General features: G+C 40.7%; 1 protein-coding gene across 6 annotated transcripts in view; it reads left to right on the forward strand.

The window, feature by feature from the left end:
• Window positions 1-21,829, forward strand: part of LOC111255478 (discoidin domain-containing receptor 2-like) — a 67,975-nt gene that overhangs the window by 7,684 nt on the left and 38,462 nt on the right. For 4 of the 6 annotated variants that reach the window (XM_022817491.2, XM_086992781.1, XM_086992777.1 and 1 more), the window contains one exon: window positions 21,623-21,728. In XM_022817491.2, coding sequence (XP_022673226.1) covers window positions 21,623-21,728 — 106 coding nt within the window. Of the gene's footprint in view, window positions 1-15,363; window positions 15,597-21,622; window positions 21,729-21,829 lie in introns of all 6 variants that reach the window. The other 2 variants (XM_086992785.1, XM_022817493.2) reach the window with 2 other exon arrangements.

Below are 21,829 nucleotides of genomic sequence, written 5' to 3' on the forward strand. Positions count from 1 at the left end.
TAGTAGACCTTAATCATACATATTTCATAATCGTAGGCGAGTCAAATGCAGGACTTAATGAACAATGTAAGCATAAAAAAGGCAAAACTGACACCAATAAGCACCTACTTTTCGTACAGGTGACTCTTAAACTACGAAGTACAACATTAGTCTACCCTTAAAAGTTCGACCTGCTAGGTCAATACAGCCAGTACAAGGGAACGTAGCAAAACAACTAAAGCTTTTCTGCTATATACACACTATTTGCTTGGCCAAAGGTTCCTATATATTAATCGACAGCACTAAGAATATGGTCCGTCCGGTTTGCAAGCGTGATGCACGAGTCTTTGTAAATGCTCTGAGGTGGCCAATGTCGTGAACCAGTAAAGGGAATCGCCAGCTTTGAACATTTCAAGCCATATAAGGCGCCATTGAAGGCCCGATGTATAACTAGGTCTATAGTCAGAAGTTGGTAGGCTCGGCTCATTCGTCGCAGACGCTAACTTAGTCCGCCAACATATCGTTCTACTCTATTAGATTCTAGCAGATCGTTCGAGCTGACATTGACATTCAACTATCTAGAACGGAATATACCGTTCTAGCTGCTGACTATAGTCGACAATGCTGCTTGATTAAATTTCCTAACTTATGCCGTTTGGAACTTTGCCGTTTGTTTGTTTGTTTGTTTCGTAGCAGTCTTATGAGGTTTGAGTCTGCTGTTTTAATACTTCAGTGTCAGTAGAGTTCTCATTCTCTGAAAACACGTATAACGCCCATGTTCGAATAAAACCTTTTTATATCTAAATTACTGATTCATTAAATAGTACGCGTATTTCTTCGTAACCAACGATTCATAAATCCTTGTCTAATGGCCGATCAATCATGTCAAGTTAGTATAAGTTATACGATTGTGAATCGGTCTCGATTTCAATTATGAAAGCGTTATTATAATGCAGTAGATAGAAAAAAAGCAATAGGTTGATGTCGTGGGAATCTTGTCCACATTTTACAGGGCCATTTGGAACGCGGCAAGCTATTGCGGGCACACTGCTCTGTATCCCTGCCGTAATACAATTAAATCAATATGTACTTTATTGCATGTAGGGGAGTAGTACATATATTTTGGGCGAGGGTCAGTTTTAGCCATCTAATTTTTAGTCTCACACTGGTATGACACTGTATTTATTCCTTTTTCGTCTGCTTTCATCGTCCGTTTGAAGTGTGCTGGGTACAAACAGTGCCACGCAAAGCATCTTTGCTCTGTTTACGTTGGACTAGACTGCCGATGGTGCTGCTCTTGCTGTCGCCATTTCTACTTTTGCGCTTACGACTCGTACGAGTGTCACATATGATTAATAGTCGCTTGGTGTGGCTTGAGCAGGGTCTGGTAGTTGGAATTAATATAACCCACAGAGCGCAAGTTTTCATTGTATCGATGGCGTTACGCAACAGACCCAGTCAGCCGTACAGCTAGGGAATGTAGAAGCCCCTACAGTCGACGAAAACCTTTTAGTTTTTCTCGGTGCGTTCAAAAGGGAAATCTGCCAACAGCCCTAATTCTATAACAGTAACAAGACTCTGGGTTTTTAGTTGAAGTAAAAAAGGGAAGGATATTCGTTAATAAATGATTAAAACGTTTATAATAGAAGAACATGAAAAAGTTCCGCTTGTTGCAAGATGTGGTTATTGAGCGCTCGGTGGCAAAAGTCTTGAATAAAAAAAGTCGGTCAAAATTAGAGTTTGGGAACGTGGGGCGGTATTTTGTATTCACTATTACAATGTAGGTTGTCGAAAGAGTCAACTGTAGACCTCTTACCCATTCAGACTGGCCTTAAAAAATATTATATATGTAAATCTCTGATGCAATCGATGTAGCAGTGAATTTTGTTCACTGCTCCCAGACACATCTTCGTCGGGCCGAGTTGGTGCCGCTTGCTGCAAAATGATCTCGTACCATTCTGTGTGATATAAAGTTAATTTAAGAATAAACTACACTAGCCAGTGAAGCTTGACGTGAAGTCGACAGACTTGAAGATTCCTGAATTTTACAACCATTTTTTTCACTCTGTTCCATTTTAACGTTTATATGGCAATTTATTCACCTCTATAGCGTTACTCAGAGTTCCAGAGAAAGTGCTAAGTGTAATATCGTCATCTCGAATATTTACCATCTTTACATCTTTCTGTAGCCGTCGCCGCCATCATCATCATCATCATCACAGTCATTTTATAGGGGCTGCTCCTCGAAGGCAAAGCCGGTACCGTACCGAGAGATGCCTGGCTGCTATCTCTCGACATGCCAGCGCCCGTCGACATCGTTGAGTCCTACGGTCTCGGACCTGCTATAAGGACGGGACGTAGGAGAAATGGCACTTAATTCTTGTCCTTGCACCGTTCTAGACAGAATGCTTTGAGGAGAAAGTTTTCATTTTTATGTTTCCTTTTCGAGGAGCACAAAAGGCTGTCGAGATGTTAGACTCGGGATTGTATTTGTCATTATACAACGCCGTTTAACTCTTTTCATATTCGATCTGCTAGCGGTGCAGTGCGTGGTACAAGCGACAGGCTAACAGAGACGAGCGTGAGCTGAACTAGCGCAGGTCGTGCTTACCAGCGAACAGCGAAGGTCCTACAGAAGGACCCTCTTCTCTACCTCTCCTTTCACCGCTCCTTTTCCACTGAAACTCATTGCTTTTTGCTATCGCAGCCGCTAGCGATATTTGTATGTGCTTTTTATAGCGAGTCCCGGAAGAAACGCAGGACTGGGAAGAAAGTGCTACTGCGCATGCAGAGTCGTAGAAGCTTGAGTGCAAAGTACTGTTCAGGGTTGTCCTATTCCTTAAAACGACGCAGGACCTCTGCGTAACTAAACTCGCTATTCGAAACGCTATAGAGCAACGAAAAATGATGTGCTAAAGCATTCCACCGCTCTAATTTGTTCGTGGAAAGAACCATTGTGCAGGCTTTGCTCAGACTAGATTTCACATAGGTCGCACATGTAACGCGATTATGTGTGCTCCGATCTTAACTTTGTTACTATCATCAAATAAGCTGCTCTAGTTCTAACCGGTATGCGCTGATTACGTAAACATTACAACATACGTCTTTGAAGTATCAATTTTGATTCAATTCACTAAAATTTGATGATGACTGTAAGAGTAGCTGTGGTATTACTTCAGCAAAGGGACAATGATACCGCGTAAATATAATTATCTCGCTTCGACTTGACTAAGGCGTATTTGACCTGCCTGCATTTGTACTAATGTATCATGCTTTTAGAACTAGAGATAGAGGAACGAATGCTTGACTATGTAAAAATGGCACAGTATCTATGGCATAGATGCCTTCTTTGGAAACCAATTCCGGAATGGGGTCACAGTTGGTCATTTCGGCAGTGGCTAACGATAAACTGTTCCAAGCGAAACGAAATAAATGCAACGTTCTGTATTAATTTAAGCAAAAACGGATTGTGTTGGCAAAATTGTTCACATATGTTCTCGAGAAACTAACGTCTATGATGTTTGCTTGAGTGCCGCTGCTAAATACTGTTTGCTTTTATCTAATGACTCGTATAACCTATTACCTTCTATAAAATGAGCTTCTTATGGTCGACAACGTGAATCGGACACTCGTTCGTTGATGCTCCCCGTCACCCCGCCTTTTGTTTTGTGCTGTTTGTCGAGTGAGTACTATCGTGTGTCGCGTGTATGTCCTCCCACTTATGTGTCTTGCCATCAAAAGGGGTCTTACTCGAGTAAGCCTTGCGGTGGTGATATTAATCACGCCGATAGTAATTGTGTTGTTTTTGGCAGACGGCCTAAAGCCTTGTTTGCCCTTTGACGCAGTCGTCACCGCAGTGAGGAGAGCACCAGCTCTGGATGTCCACTATTGTTCGCTGATGTCCTGGTCCTTGGTGAGTGCTTTTCATTAAGGATACGATAACGACAAGTTAGACGGCTGGCGTAAAGGATGCCAAGAACCGAGCAACTGCGCTCACATCGTCACATCCACTCAACGAGGTTCCATCTAATAGCGTTATCGTAACATTATACAAGCGGGTTCCGAAGTCTTGATTTTTCGTCTAATACGCCTTAAGAGTAACCTACAAGAACTAAACTGTCGCTTGTTATGTGTGGCTAAAGACCTAGCTTTCTGGAGCTAAGGCACCACTTAACGCGTCCATTATAGCCTTACGACATTTTGCGTACATTTACAGTAAAATAAAAGCCAATGCGGCAGCAAGATGGCTGCTGCCGTTTTGGGCTATGCAGAGAGCTATGCAAAGTGGCAATGAGCCTCACTTAAACGAGCTCCTTACTTCACAACAGAAACATATCTTAACACAGACTCCACCACTTAGTATCCGCAAAAAAAAAGCCCAATAAGCAATAAAGTTGGGTACATCAGCTTTGTAATCAGATGCGAATTTCTATCTCATTCAAGCGAACGCTAACCGACTTTTAGCCTCGTAAGCCTAGAAGGAAACGTAGCTAAGCCTAGCCTCCGCTCTCTGGAAGAGGAGCTATCCTTCCGCAGAGCGACGCGCCAACAAATGCTCGTGACGCAAATGAATTTCCCTCTAGTTGCATATCGCAATTGAATAGTTGAAATACATCTAGGATGGAGGTCGACATGACCAACCATAGAACGCCACTCGTATTGGGCGTTTCTGATATATGAATATGTTATACACTACGATAGCGATTAGCGTCCTGAGGAACCAGGTTCTGCACGGACTAGTGATAAACCAGGAAAATTTAGTCACATACGACATTATCAGAAGCGATCTGAATCTAATATTTTTCTATTATCATAGTTTTGCGTTTCTTTTATAAGTAATTCCATAGCTTTTTGCGTGTGTGATACTACCTGAATGAGGTAGAATAATTAAACTGCTATCACATAGGGTACCACAAGCCAGGCGTATCAGTGTATGAGTGCGTGTGCCGCGAACAACCGGTAACAGAAGGCGACACCGACAACTCGCGAAATTGGCAACTCTGCATCAAACGATACGCTAGGGAATATCTGGCAGAAGCAGTAACACTACGACGGACCACAACAACAACAAGAAAGCCTCACCTGCGAACATAATTCTTTATATCGGGTTTATGACAGGCTCGTTAAGAACCGGAGATGACTGCGTTACATAGGCCGGCATGTCTCCCATTTGAATCTACGCAAAGCCAACTCTGGAAGCACACCGCTCACACTACATTCAGCCGCCTTTCTCGCCTAAAATGGCACTTTTTGACTTCCAGCGAAACGCGCGTTGCTCCGGTATCGAGCAAGCGGACAGGAGGGGCAGACATATCGTTCTAGAGTGATGTGATAATAACAGAGGCAAACATCAGATTGGAGAAGCCATAACACGCTAGTTTTATGCCTCCTTTAATAAAGGAACATCCCTAGGAAACTTGCCGAGTGAAAAAGTCAACTGGCAAAAACCGTTCGCAACGGCATAGCAACACAGGTAGCTAGTAAAAGAAGCTATTAAATGTATCACTTCATAAATCTGACCATTGGCCACTAGTATCACTTTATAATAGCGTCTGTTCCGATAACCTAATCATTTAGGATCATCATAGGATCGATGGCTTGTAAAGGTACTCCAATCTTCAAATAGATTTCACCTGTGTAGCTAAACGGCCCAGATGTTCAAGGAGAGGATAAGTTTCGGTAAACCTTTCACACGTAATTTGGACATTTATTTACGACTTTTTAAAACAAAAAGAAAATGTCTTTTAGAAATTGCATGTAAAAACAGCCAGCAATCATTTTAGTCAAGACGTTGCCGCTTAAACATTCGAAGTTTTAGTTAATGGTAAATCTCTCGAACGTTGCAGCTATTTGCTTAGGTTGTCAATTCTTAATATATTGAAAGCCTAGGATAAACCCTTTTTTAGAAAAAAGTTACTATTACTAAATTAACATCAAGCTTAACATAGAGAAATGGTTAAGAAACTAGAAATAGTCTCACTCAAGACGTTCTTCAGTACAGTTACTCCCGTTGATAGACCTGCCATAGCGGCCATGTGCACCGACGATTGCAAAAGCTTACTTAAAGATACACGCTTCGAGCTAAGGTTCAACTTTAAAGTGCATGAGTTCTACCTCGCCGGCTAGGTAGAATGCTACTCGTGGAATAAGCGTGAAACTAATGTCTAGGTAATCTTTTTGATCGGAGAGCTCTCTTTTCCTCCGAACCTTCGTTCTAACGTGCATCGATGCAGCGCGAAATCGCCACCTGCGCACATAGAGGACGTTTGTCCGTGATCTTTGTCTGGAACGACTTAACCTATCAGCTGGTACGCTCATCCACTCGCACCGCCAGATCGGCACCGACAAGAGTCAGAACGCTGCATTTAAGCTATCATGCTATCATAGGTTCAAAGTAACCCGAGCGTGGCCTTAGGTACTGTCTCGGAAATAACTAGCCGGAAGCAAACTTTTTTTTTTTGTCTACCATTCGCAGCGTTGATACTAGGTTACTAGGAATATGACGGCGCAGGACCTATATATCATACAGATTTGTGTTTAATTAGTTTTCATGATGTTTTTCTATTTTTTATTTCCTAATATATTTTGTTTTTTTTTTTTTTTTAATGAAGATTATCGACAAAACCTATTCGGATTAGTTGTAGTCATTTAACGAAAAAAATAGGCAAATTCTTTTCATTTTATTAAAAAGCTAATTACACCTATTCTACGCCGGCCAAACTACATCATGCAGCTAAATCTACATGGTCTAGGATAGGTTACAGTGCACTACAACGTGTTCTCCGGTGCAAGTACCATGAGAAGCTGTCTTAGCTGAACATGTTTCGGCATGTGAAGTACTATGATATAACGAACTTGTGAGCTTCATTCACTCCTTTGAGGTTATGAACTATTGTTTGCTTCTCTGATAAGCGACCAAAATTGTTTTCCATTAATCTAAATATCCTTCACACACATTCTTTCCCTTGTTAGATTCTTTATACTGGATGCCTTACGGTACGCGCCAGTCTCTTCTAGGTAGGTGGACTTTATTGTAGTACAGAAAGTGCTTTGAAAATTAGATTAACCATATATTTACCAAATCCCCATTAACAGAACAAAAATGGGTAGCAGGTGAGTGTGACATCGGAGTTAAAATAACGATTTTTACTGTCAAACCATTTTTAAAACCTAGTCGCAGCGCCCATATAGCGTAATGTTAAATTTTGCATGTACAATATTCCACTTGGCGAATAAATCGATTCTATGATTCTAAATTCTTATCAAAGTCAAGATGTCCGGAGATCGTTAAACTGTATCTCGATCGTTATTAATATCGATATTAGTTTATATTTATTATGAATAGAAAGCTGCCTTTGCTCGTCTACCAGCCTAAATAGTATTGGTTTACTAGTTTTTATCGATTTAGACCTTCCCTGAACTAGACATATCGACAAAACTTCGTTCGTTGACACTTCAAAATCAAAAACGAGCTAGTTTATCACTTGTGGAAGTTGGCGTACTCAATGCTGAGCCTGTATCTGCGTCTGTGAACATGCCGTCGGCGATGCGTTCCGGTTAATATATTATTATTATTACCACTGTTATTGCCTGTTAGCAACGTAATGTCTTTCTTCCGTCCGCCATCTTTCCGTGGTCCTTCGGAAGCGCTTCGCCATGCGAAACGATTCTGTTAATGGCCATTGTAACGTCGTAGAACTGCCACCATTGATTCCCTTTCTCGACCCTGTAACAGGTCTTCTGTCACAGACTTTCGCGTAGAAGAGCAAGTACTGAGAAACGCGCGTCGATCCTAATCTACCCGATGGTAAGAACAGCAGCAAAACACTGAATTGGAAATTGACGTTTTTACCGCTATAACTGGCTTTATACTGTCTACAATCAGTATTGGTTACTGACGTGACGGTGTAGGATCTTTGTCTTACTCTGCCGTTAGAATTTTGTTCGATGTATAGGATGATCGATTACATTTTATCCGATATCGACTCCGAAAAGCTCGTATCTGAGAAAAATGTTGTTATAAGTTTCGTCAATGTTACGAGGTAATAATTGACGCTCCAACAAATAATACACATGACGAGTCATCTAGGAAAAATGTAACAGCGATGTCAAGACTATATAACGCCTAGAAGACTATAAGACGCTCCGTATATATATATATATATATATATATATATATACGGAGCGTCTTAATAATACTATATGAAGTTTTAGGTACTTCGCTACTATTGCTATACAGAAAGGCGGTGCGGCACGATCAGCTCGCAACGGCCCGTAACCTGTACCGTCCTGTGAACACATGTTTGAAACTGTAAGCATCTATTAACCTTTAGTATTTCTGTTATGAGAGTCGTTGTTCTTTCTAATGCTAAGCTATAAATTTATGCTAAAATCTTTATTTTTGTACTCATTCTTTGTGATCCATTGCTCTTTGTGACATTGATGTAGGTGCCCCATTGGATATTATTTGCTTATCTACCTGCTGCGACCGAGGACGTAGCAGTAGTAGTGGTAGCAGATTCTTCTCTTTGAAGCTGAGAACAAAGACAAATGTACTGACAACGAAGGGTAATTACGACTCAACAGTCCGAGTAAAAGTTTTGGTCCGCCGAACAGATCAATCAAAAAAGTTTGAACATTTCATATTTTCATCTTTAAAAACACTAAACAATTGTTATCAGCCCTCTTGCGCATATGGCGAGCATCATTTCTACCATTGTCATACTGCTTTGTCCTATTCTGGGACTTTAGTTCCGTGTCCTAATTTGTACTAATTCGCACAGTAATATCCGACGATTGGAGGGTAGCAGCTCTAGTCGTGTGCAGTTTGATTTAGCAAAAAGTAATAGAAATACTAATAGTAATTGTTGCTGAGCGGTCAGTGTTCTGCAACGACAAAGAGCTTTTTGCTATCTTTGTACCTATGAATAGGCTTCACTAAGAGACACCTTCTTCGTCGTCGGTCATTCGGGCTTGGATTCATCTGCGCAGCCGAATGCAGCCACCGGGTAACTCTATCCCCCTGCCACTAACAGTTACAAACGTAATTTTCCGACCCGGTATACAAGGGTAACACTGAAAAAGATACACACACGACAACGACAACAACGCCAAGAGTAACATTCGTAATGGTTCTTATTTGAAATAATGACACGGAGAGGATAGGGCGAAAACGAAGGCAGACGAGCAGAATGAAGACGTGAGCAAAGGGGGAACAATGGATGCGTCGTGAAGATTGTAGAATTACTCCAAGACATTATGCCTTGGTTTCTGGTGACGACGGTGTGGCTCTCCGTTTTGTTTTTCTCTGCATTGCTATTGTTCCCACAGCCGATATGCTGCCTTCATATTTGAAATTAACGCGTAGTTTTTGAAGTCAGGAAAAAGGGTACTGCCAGGGCATAAGATATCGCCGATACTGTTAGGATATAGAGTTAAAGATTCTACTAGCTGAGCATGCTTTTTGTCCAACTATCGTGAAGTTTTGAGTAAAGCTGTTCCATGCTAGCATGGGGCCCGTAACGTGGTCAGTAAGCCCTCACTCAAATGTGCGTGAGTTATTATAGCGCAGCAAACCCTGAATAGTGGTCCATGTCGGCGTTAAGCGAAAAAAGTTTCATATCCTTGGGCAGAGATCAGAATAAGCCCCGAAAAACAGATGCTGAATCCGTCTTCGTTTGGTGCGGTCATTTATCTACCTATTTTTCCACCTGTTCACAGCTGTGGGTATATTAAGCCTCATCATAAGATTAAACAATCTGTCAATTTCGATTCGAAAGAGAACAGTTAATTTGAATATATTTCTATAAGGTGTTTTGTTAATGCTTCGTAACTTGGAAAATGAGACTGCGTCCAACACGATCGGAAGCCGATTTTTGCAATTCTGCAATGTTCCCAACCCTAATCTGATTAAATAAATGATGGCACTATAATACGATGCGACATTACATTCTTATCTCTATTTGAGGTAGGCTAAATTAGTCAAATTCAGTAAAAAATATACTGCGTTATAAAGTTCTTAGATTGTATCTGGGTGCTGAACGTACGATAGTAAAGTAACCCCAGGCAACAGTATTACTAATACATAAACCTTCTGAAACTTCCTTGAGAGCGATCAGTGTGGATTATTTATCATTTCATACTATAAAACTGTATCCATATTGAACGTAGATGGAGCATTTTTCGAAACATCCCAGGTGTTTGCACAAAATCCGAAAAAATGTTTCTCCGATTTGAATTTTTCAAAAATTTCAAGCTGGCAAGACAGGCTCGTCAAGCTCAATGTTTTAACCGCAATGTGAAAAGTTTTAAAAGTCAAGACCTATCGACGAGCCCCTTTTGTGCTATTATTCTTTTATTTTTAGTGAGGAATACAAAAAGTATAGGGCGCAGGTTGATCGGGTTTGCAACTGAGTAATAGTTGAATTGATTTATTTAATGTAAATTATTCAATTTTCACATAAATGCCACAATAACCGTTAAGGTAGTTATATATATGTTTCTATAAATAGCTCTAGCTTAGATTTATAGGAACTCGCTAATGACCTGAAATTGTATTTAACAATTACCAAATCAAATATCCTTATTAACACGTGAATGCAACCATTGTGTTAATGAAACAGGAACATTTTTTGGATAACTTTGTCACGGGTAATTACCTTAGTAACGGCAGTATTCTTAGCCAAAATTTATTTCTTTAATATCTGGAAATCCGAACAAGTATTCGAGAACTTCTATTCTGACTCTATATATATATTACATAAAAAATCAAATGGGGGTCATAGCTTCCATAAAAGCTCACTTCCAATTATCAATTGTCCTTTGCTAAGTATGTTATGCGTTGATATCGCAATGATACTTGAAATTTGTTCCCACTAAGTTTATCCACTGAGGATTTTCAATCTGTCTAACTTAAACGATTTGCTCATTTTTGCCAGAACTTGATATCCAATTCGTTGCTACAAGAGTTGCAGCGACTGCGTCTTCTTCCTTGCGAAACGTCCGATTCTGGCTGAGCTCCTATACTACGTGATGTCATCAGTCATCTCTCTTGGGTAGGAAATGAGACAAACTAGTTCAGCAGCGGTAGCAAGAGCGATACTGCATCCATTGCAAAGTGACTCTACCGACCCAATAACAACAAGCCAAGACGAGCATTTCTTGTTTCCTACGTACCCGGTGCTTGCCATAGGGCCGGTGGGTTTGTTGTAGCGGAAAAAGAGCTCGCAGCCCCCTATGCCAAGAAGATCCAAGAAGTGCTATCCTCCTTATCCGAAGAGGGGAAAGCCACAGGAAAACATCAGTCGAGCCACTGATGGCTACCCGAAGCTAAAAGGAAGGGAAGGAAACGCTCATAAACGAAACGACACTCACCGAATTGGCAGGAGACCGCGGGCATTAGGAGCGGAAGAAAAACAATAGAAATTGAAGAGATGGGAAATGCACTAGCTGCTTGAGACTAATGTTAACTACAGGAGAGCTACAAAGCAGATTGGAGCGAACTAGGAATGACAACCCCTCCTGAAACATTAGTTCGCTTGATCCTTTCATTCTGTATCATTTTTCCGTTCATTGGCTAACTAGCATCGTTTAATATATACTATATAAAGTCTGTCGGCGATCAGCGTATAGGATTTCGCGACCGGGTATGTGTTTGGGAAAGGTTTACAAGTAAGGCATTATAAGTAAGCAAGGTTTACATTTTAGACTATTCGCTTATTCGGTTTCCTGCAAATAGTAAATCTTTCTGTTTGTCGGTACTTGATATTACAATACAGTTTGTAACCCGGTCGTATATATTTGCTTTTAGGGCTTACTACTACTAAACTCAAAGAAACAATGCTGAAGGCAATGAGTTTGATGAACAAGCGTAAAGTTACTTTTGACACGGTAACATTGTGTCGATTCTCGACGATCATATTGGCGAGTATTAACTATTGATAGTTGGCTTGAAAACCCTCGCCTATTATGTCGATCCCTGGATCATACTCGCGGTACATCTGATGCCTTTCTACTTTTATATCGATACTGAAAGATGGTTTAAGGCAAACACAAGAGAGTGCTACAACACCACGCCATATCTGATCTACCTAAAGAATTCATCAAGGGTAGCAAACGATTCATGACGAAACAATGGCCTTCCTGCCGCTAATTGCTTCCAACAATAGTTTGAAAACGCCAAACCGTTTTTTATGCAAATATTAATAAAAAAAAAAAATAAATAAAAATGGAAAAAATTCCAACGTCGTTTAACGTGCACCTGCTTAAACGTTCAGGTTATTTTGTAGAAGATTCACCACCGGATTAATTGTATAACGATTTTTCCATTGCTTCCTCAACACTTTCACACAGGCTAGCGAACGATTAATTTGTGTTATTTTATGATATACATAATTTTACCGACCTGAACTACGTGTGTTGAAATTGTTAAGGTGTTTTTATTCAGATTTAAAATAGAGCGCCTTGATATAAATAAGATTTCCACAAAATCTAGTATGTTTTATAGTATTATAACGATAAAGGCAAACGTTGCCATGCTCAAAAAGAAGTGTGCTAAGAAATGGCTCAAAGGTAATTTTGTCGCTTTTATTTGAGGAATTTCGATGTCGAAGATGCCCCTCGTAATGGTCGACCAGTACCGAAAAAAGTTCATGGAATAATTTCGAAAGTTGAGAAATCGTCAAGAAACTAAACATTCACTACAAAAATTTGAAAAAAGCCGGTTAAAAGAAGTTTTGGCCAAAAGAACTTATTCCGTCGTTGTTTTGCCATGTGCGAAACTCTACAGAAACGCAGCCAGAGGGAGCCACTTGTAAAGCGGCTCCCTCTGGTTTATTTATTATTATTGTCAAAGTGACTAAAACCTCCACGATCTGTGGCAAAGCCCCGACTGATAGCAAAAAACGTGACATTATGTATATGGTTCAGAAAGAAATCGTAGATTATGAGCTGCTGCCGTCCGGTAAATCGACTGGTTTGGACCTCTACCGTCAACAGCTAGCAGCGTTAAAACCAGGCCATTGAGCGAGCATAATCTATCGGAACCTGTGAATAGAACGGGCGTTGTCTTCCACCATGACGATAACAGACCACATACACGCCTCGGTATCCGGCAGAAATTGAGAGAACATATATGGGCAATTTAAATGCATACGCCGTATAGCTTGGATCTTGCGCTATCGTCTGTTCCAGTCTCACTCCTTCATTGGTTTTAATAGAGTTTCAATGGAAAGGTGCGAAAGTCACATTTTTGACTCAGAAACTATGGAAGTTCGACAGTGATGGGACTGTGATGTTACCAAAAACAAGGACAGAAAATCCTCGATCCATATTTAGTGTGGTAATATTGTGTTAAAATGCGAAGATATCCGCTTTGATTTTGGATTTAAGATCGTCCACGTTTTTGCTAGTTTGACATGCCAGTCACCTGCATCCGTCATCGACACGATATAAAACCAACAAGTCCAAACTACCAAGCTATGTCTGGTAATGGCATTTTGTAAAATGGTCATAGTGCCTCCGTGTTGGTTGTTTCCTTGGGAGACGGTCGGTCTCTTTCTTGCACCGTTAGAGGGGGCCTCTCTTTTCTTGCTAATCCTCTTAATTAGTTGTATCATATCTCTTTCTCTCTCTTCCTATCTATCTCTCCCAGCGTCATTGGATTGCCGCTGTGGCGATCCTGCTGACGACGACAGACAAAGCTGCATAGGGCAGCCTTGAAACGGGCAGACGAATGAACCAACGTACGCTGTTGTACCGCCGCCCACCCTTCTCCTTCCCCTTTCACCGTTCAGGCCTCGTCGTCGTTGTTTTATGTCTGAGCATCTGCGTCTGCCCGCAAGTATGTGTAGTTGTCTGTGCCGTTATTCGTATCCTAGAGCAGACCGATCGTCAAGAGAGAACGCAATAGAAAATGGCCGTATCTGTAGTAGTGGCCGTAGCGGTGGTGGTAATCGCTATCGTACAACACTGGCGGCGATAACTGCAGTCAGAATAGTCTAAGCGGCTGTGGACGGTGCAGCACGCCGAAGGTAGTGTTTAGATGTACGAACAGAAGAAGAAACGGAGCGAGGCGAACAAAAGGCTAAGGGGCGGGACGTCGCAGTGTATAGTAGCATTATTATATTATGATCTCCTTTTAGCTTATGTGTCTAGGTAGACAGTGGCGTGGGTGACGACGGCTAGAGGATTAAAGGGAGATGGCGAGCTGAATGCCGCCAAGTTGAACGGAGGATACTGATAGGCAACGGCGCTTTTGGCAACAAGTACTCTCGCATCGACGTCACAGAACTTGCTTCTATTCGTAATGGCGGGCGCTTCGTTGTGTGACACGCGTGGACACAGCGATATAATTTGCTAAATGATATTTATTGGGTTTGTTGTTTCACTGCATATCGTAGACAGGATGTTTTCGAAGAAGCCTATTCGTAGGTTAAATGAACCAAAACGGGAGGCACCCTGTTGTTTGTCATATGTACTTTATAGCTAAGATGTCGTATGATAAGGATGCAATACATGCTCTGGATGATATACTATTAACAAATCATATAACGAAATTTGTTTCCATATATCAACTCAAAAACTGCAAACAGTTTAATCAGTTTAAAGAAAATCCACTCTGTTCTATTTAACATAACTGTACTATTATATTATTTTTAGTGTACGTTATTATTAAGGACTCTGGCAGAAAATTAGGTGATCAGGGAATAAGGTAGAGCCATCTGATGGAATGCCTAACGGTGCTACTGGAGATAAAACCCTAAACGTAGGGGGAATGGAGCAGAGGTTAGCAAATCTCTGTTGATTTTTCTAAATTTTTACAGTGGTGAAGGTCTCCTCGGTGCAGAATGATGGCATACAGTAGCTTTGTGTCGTGAAACAAATATAGATAAAGTTTAAACGTTTTCAACTTTGCATTAATTGCGTCCAGTCTTTCTACTTTTTTTTTTGATTGGCTGACATTGCTGTCGCATAACAGAAGTGGCTTTGAACAATTATAATATAACATAGTGGCATCGTTCATATTTCGAACTTTTCGCGCTGTTCATCAATGTATCTCCCACAGCATACGTGAATCCAGAAAGTAAATGCGACCCTACGTCCAAGAACCGACAGAACCACAAGCGCTCGGAATTGTTACCGACTTTTATAGAAACGCGGCATGTATGGCCAGATACTGTAGTGAGGCGTTATGATGGCGGGTGCTTGTCACATTTCTCTTGCGTCATGGACCTTTATCTGAGGTGTGCGTGTGTGTGTGTGTCTCCCTCAGTCTTTATTGTAACAAAAAGTAAGGTATCTGCTTTGAGACTTAAACCCCAGCTAATCTATCCCTTGACTGACTTTCTCTCTCTCATTGGCTGTGTTGGACGCAATGGTCGGAAGTAAAGAGCTGCTGGAAAAGCGTGGTCGTCGAGTTTGTATGGCCTTGACGAGTCAGCAAGTTGCAAACAGCCGCGTGGAGTCCGGAGGTAATTAGACTTCAGGCCTGTCCCAATTAAGGATGGAGAGTGGAAACAGGCAGAGGCCTTCAACATAAGCGTCCGACAACACTTGGCGGCATACCAGGATAGTTGGCAGCCTCGGCGAGAAAGTCATCAAGGACTAAGAACGAGCCGGTGAGCGCGCACGCGAAAGGAAGGCATTTTAAGTTTCTGTGGAAATTTCATTGGGGTTTGATAACACTGACATGCAGAGGTACTTCGAAGCTCTGATCAAAAGTTTCACCGCATAATTGATAGAGAAAAAAGGCAAGCATGGATTTCGCATAAGCGAATTATTTTAAAGCAAAGAATGAGCAGAAAGCACAACAAAGAGGCTAGACGTTCCTAGGCTGTGATGGAAAAAGCAGCTCATACCAAATTAGCCGTTGAGACAACCTAGATTCATCTCGATGTGCGTTAATAGTCGTATGCTAAATAACAGGTTAAGAAAGTCATTCTCGATATTGAAATTTATTAGTAATTTCACATATGACTTCATAGGTGCTACTCTGCATGCAAGATAATCTGTGTGCTACATGTTATTTTGAACCTTGTTTCTGCAAACCTCACAAACTAAGCTATAAATGCCCGCACGCAATTGCCCTCAAACATAAAACAAAGAGCGAAGAAGCCGTCAGCTGGCTGCAATGCGTTAGACAAATCAATTTTTTTGTTACTATTTACTAGTGATTTTGAAATTTTTAGAACTGTACAATTACTCGTGTCGAATCAAAAAACATTTTATCATATGTTACTGTATCTAAAGTGTGTTTAGAGTTAAGCTGCAATATAGGCTGAAGAATGGCAAGGGTAGGTGATTATCCACGCAAATTTAATTAGAATTCTGACTAATTGCTGTCTCCGCCAGGACTAGCATCCGCTAGTTAAGGACGCTTCGATAGCTGTACACAGAGTTTAGCCAGTTGATCATCACCGTTTATGTCCTAAACACAAATCCTTGCATCGTCCTATTTTAGCCCAGAGCGAAACGGCACAATCTCAATTGTTACAATAACGTTACAATACTGACTACGCTAATTAGAGCCAAAGAGAATACTACCTTCAAAGGCACACGCGAATGACTATCAGTAACTAGCGATGTCTCCTTGCGAGAGAAACAACGACATGTCGTGTCCTGTTTGTGTTGGCCAAGGGTATTAGTGGCACGTCGATTCAGACCAATCAGACTCAGTGAACTAGTTAAAAGGTGGATCTTTGATTCTCAGGTACGTTCTGCTGTATACGCAAATGCATATAAAGTAACATTTTCAAAAAAAAAGCGGTCCTTTTGGAAAGACCAGAGCATTACGGGGTTTATGGCTCAAATGCAGGTCGGTTAAATATTAGATGAATAGAAAGGCGCTTTGTGTTTGTCATGCTACGAGTCAATTATCTGGACCTAGACCTGAGTAAGATGTAATATCTTTTCTGTATTGCTTTTACTACAGAACCTACAACAAATAGGACAGCATGATGCAAGCAATTTTCCTCAGGCTTCGAAATAAGTTCACATAGTTCATTGTAGTTAATCGACTGAAATGTTCTATTCGATAATTATTCAAGGACTGTCTATAAACAGTACCCGGGTGCAGTTCGAGTACCTTGCGAGAAGTTGTATCCGCGCTACATCTAGAGGTAAAATGCGGCGCGATCTGTTCCCTTGATTTTGATAGACACGGGTTATGTAATCATACGTCTTTTTGCGTTGAGATACAACTACGCTAGTGGTTTGAATCAAGTTCATGCATCTGATAGTCCTGCCTCATTCATATGCATACTTTTTTTAAAGAGACGGCTAAGTAACAGCATGTACCTCTTTATATAAGAGCGGGGCTACTTACAGGACCTTTATTTACTGCTATAATCAAGACTAACGTTATGTTACTTTTTTTTTTTGTCAGCTTGAACACGAATAAACGACCAATTTTATCGGATCCATGACATTGTATGGTATACAGGCGTTTACACACAAAAGCTCGATACTTTGACAGCAAACTTTGAAACGTATTGGAATTTCTTAAGCGTACGTCGAATCAGCTAGTTCATACTCTTACAGTGGCCATTCATTGCCTTTACTGAAGAGTCTGTCCTGGAACTTTGACGACTTTTACTATATGAAACCTTTCAATACGTAAATATTATTTCTATGCCAGTGTATAAAATCTGTAATTGTGCTTATAATTACTGCATTATCACGTTCCACCACGCTAGTAAACGATGATAGTAAAAGTAATGCCAGCAGACATATAAATATAATAAAGTTACATGGACACAAACGGATCGTTTTTAGAGAAAGAAATAAAATAGTTGAGCGTAACCCTACAGAAATAACTAAATAAACTGCGATAAAATCAGATTTCACCTCGATCTAATTTTACCGTTATCAAGGAACAAAAAGACCTATTTAAGTCCAATGCTTTGATTACATGTGTATATATTTAGGTGCGATTTGAGTAAAGCGTTCTTGGTGTCTACCATTCGTATTGCTACCGTCAACGCATTGTACCACGATTAGCGCCGTTCCTTCTTGCTAGGTTTCCGGGTCTTGCCAACGCCTCTTCGAAATTAAATGTTTACTGCTTTTTGCAGATACACACACCTTTTTTGTCTAGATCCTCCAGTAATATTCATCGGATTACAGCGTACGTTTCTAAGATTTCTTAGGAAGGTTTTCTTAGGGCCTACGGTACACGTTTCTCAGTTCTCTGTAATGCATTCTACTTTCCCCTCTGGGCATTTCATCCCTACGCTCGTTACCCACCATTAGATTTTTTACTCGTTTTGCCACGACCTCGATATTTTCGTCACTGAGCGCATGCTTTTTAAAAGCTTATGTGTGCAACATCTGACACTTTGAGCACATGTACACGCTTCACTCCATTATCAGCGGTCATCATGTTCCTCAGTAATCGTGCGCGGGTGACAACCGCTGCCTCACAGGAGCTATTGTAAACGTGTATTTCCTATGTCCGCCTGTTATAGTTGTATAAATATTCTTTGATATTGTTATTACCCTATGGGATGCTGCCGCATTTCGTAGACTTGTACAGCTGGATCTTCCTGCCCTTTGATTAGGCTCTTTAATAGTATTATTGCTATTATTATTAACCAGTGCTCTTTAATAGAACAGTCGTTTCGCATGGTCCTTACAGGCGTATCTCTAACGGATATGATTAGTGTAATACCACGACAAGGCAAAAAACAACACATTTTCGTTTTTTACAACCGTACAACCGCCGTAGTTGCCACTCCTTCGTTCAAGGAAAAGTCCTTCAGTCAGCTGGTAGCATTCCAATCTTCCACTTAAATATCGATCTAACATCCGTCCAAATAACATTGAACAGCATTTGTATGCGATAGTCTCATACACGGATTCATACGCATTTACATTTATTCAGTAAATCATATATGAACACACGTTTCGCAACTAAAACAAGAGATTTTCTTAGGTGAGCCCTGTGCGTGCCTGTTCAGATGTCCGGGTTTATGTTGTTGCAGTGTTTCTATCTCGTCCTGTTTTAGCATCATTACGTGTTAACGTTTGTACAAATTAATATTAGTGAGCCTCAATATAGACATTCGATTTAAGTCGAGAGGCACATAGCCGCCCCAATGCAAACGCTACGTATTGAGGGATACTAAAATGATACCATCATATGATGCTCATATCTGGCGAACATCCGTAGCTCAAAGTGTCTATCGCTGCAGCGATAGATTTTCCTCACTGAAGTTTAATTCAAAGCACCTGACGAGTTACTGATACAGCGAGCCTTTTACGGTTTTCCGTCAATCATCGCAATGAGCATTTGTAATAATACCACTTTTTTTTTTTAACGCCACTGTGGATTTCTTACGTTCACACTGGAAATAAGCATTTTTGGCTTTGATCATTCAGATAAATTCCGTAGAGGCGGAGTTTGAACCGGAAGCTTTTTCTAGCATTCTGTGAAAACCCGCTTAAAGTGAACATAGGCCTTTTCATTCTTCCCTTGCATGATGCGCGTATAATTCATACTTCCACACGAATACTTTTTGTTTCACAAACATAAATATCAGCGGTAATTTAAGTATGTTTAAATATCTTATGCCTTGACTAATCCCGTTACTGCTGTCTGTGACAGCCAAACATGTTAGAATTGACCGCCAACTGAAAGTATGCTGTCCTAGGCTTTGTTCAATGCGAAAAAGATTTACTTAGCGTCACAGTATATTGAGGTAAATACATTAAATCACACTAGCCCTTTCTAAGGTTAACTAGTTACCTTAATTGGCCAACATAATAAGTAGTTTATAATTCCTTTGCTCTACAAAGTTCCACATATAGTCATGCGTCTGCCTTTATACCCGCAGATGCAAAAGTATATCACTTACCTTACGTAACCTTCAACCTTTGTAGCAGCTGCAATGTAAATAATAGAACCATTCCTCTCTGGCTGGTTGTCTGCCACCTCCCAGCGGAATCGCTTTGGCCTCGCAACCTGTCCCCGGTCCTTCGTTTCTACTGGCCACCTTAGACAGCCAGCCTTACCATAGTCGTGGCCCTCCTGCCTGAGAAAAACAAAGGCCTATTTCTTGCTTTTGTTGTGGCTTTGTAAGTGCGGAAATGTATTGTAAGTGGCATCAAGGGACCCAACATCAGAGGAAGGAGCAACTGAGGGTCTCGTAGAAACTTCGTTTTCGACCTGCTCGGAAATCGTCCGTTTGCATTTAACGCCAATAAATCATAGGCGTACGACCACCCCACCTTATATTACAGTGATGACGTTGGCATTTTGCCGCCTATACCGCGCCAGGTAATCCTACTACTTTCCGCAGCAAAAAAAAAAAAACAAAAGTATCGGCCCTCTACAGAGATAGGTTGTTTGACAGTAGCAACAATTGTACCGAGTTCCTTCATTCGACATAGACAAAGAGCTATAACATCCAGCCAATCTAATACCTCTTAAACGTCACTGGCTTCGATATACACAGGTGGGGTATAATTTAGACGCCTATTGCGCTGCGTAGGGCAAACAAGAAACTAAGCCAAAACCATGAGCAGGCAAAGTTACTTACACAGGCTAACTTGTGACGTCGAAACGTTACTCCACCCCGATAAATGTCACCCGACTTCAGGGAAAATGTGGCAATGATATAAGTAAATTACAGAATTTATGTGGCCACCGTGGCCGGGTCAGCTGCGAATCCGCCATCGAGCAGAACCTGTCAGGACCAGGACGAACGCGTTAAGTACAACCAATGCTGCCAAGGGTACCCACATCCTGCTTTTTATAAGTTCCAATGTTGCCCTTTTTTGTGGACCCTATTCTACGATAAAACTTTAAATTGTGTTGTTTCATTCATAAAAAGAGTGTTGTTTCATTGCTGCAATGACTCTAGTCAGCAATTAACGAAGAGCTAGCATTTCCAAAAACAACAACGAATCTGTAACTATCTCCAACGAAGCTTTACGACAAAAGAAAAATAATAGGATTGTCTCTGAATCAAAGGTTTAATCTTGAAATTAAACCAATTTTCAGCTTTATTTAATTAACTATTAATTAAGAAAACTACCCGATGTAGAACACTGAAAACATAACAAAGATATTTTATACACGTTTAAACAAATGACCAATCAATTTAGATTCGAAATATATTCATATTAAAGGAAAATCATTATTATTTTGAGAGTAACCCGTACTCTAAAGTCAATCTTTTGTTAGGCACAAGTATGTGAGTCGCGACTGTGTAATTTCTCTATCCAGCGTAGCTACCACCAATGTGCATGCTTGGCGATATTAGCTAGCTCGGGCATATTTGTTTGCTAACATTATGGCGGGGTGGAAAATCCAGCTTGAATTTTTCCATTTCATCCTAAAAACTTGCTGTAATATCAACGAAAATGCCAAATTAAAATATTTAAAGTTAACTACTGGACCCGTCTCAAAACAAGTTATTTTGACGATACATTGATTAACTAATAATAGTTAATTGAAAGGGATCACGTAGGTTATTCTTTATATTTTTCTATTTTCGTAACTTGTTACCAAAGCTACTGTAGCCTATTCACTCAGTGACCTTCATTTATACGATTCAGTAAAGGAGGTGAGCCGCGAGTACACGGAGGTAACGTATAGTAAAAGAACCCGTATGTAAATTTGTTTCCTGTTGACTCCTTGCAGAATCATGTAATGTGACGCTTGGCATGATGTCTGGAGATATTCCTGACGAGGACATCTCTTGCAGCTCTTCACACAATGCTGGCAGTGTTGGGCCTGCTTTTGCCAGGTAGTATGACCAAGTTAGTCCTAATATTCATAGATATTGAAAATTTACAACTTACAATGTTGCATATACAACACACAAGCACTTCATAACCCGCTATATAT

The sequence above is a fragment of the Varroa destructor genome, unplaced genomic scaffold (assembly GCF_002443255.2).
Source record: "Varroa destructor unplaced genomic scaffold, Vdes_3.0 BEIS01000001.1, whole genome shotgun sequence".
Classification (NCBI taxonomy): domain Eukaryota; kingdom Metazoa; phylum Arthropoda; class Arachnida; order Mesostigmata; family Varroidae; genus Varroa; species Varroa destructor.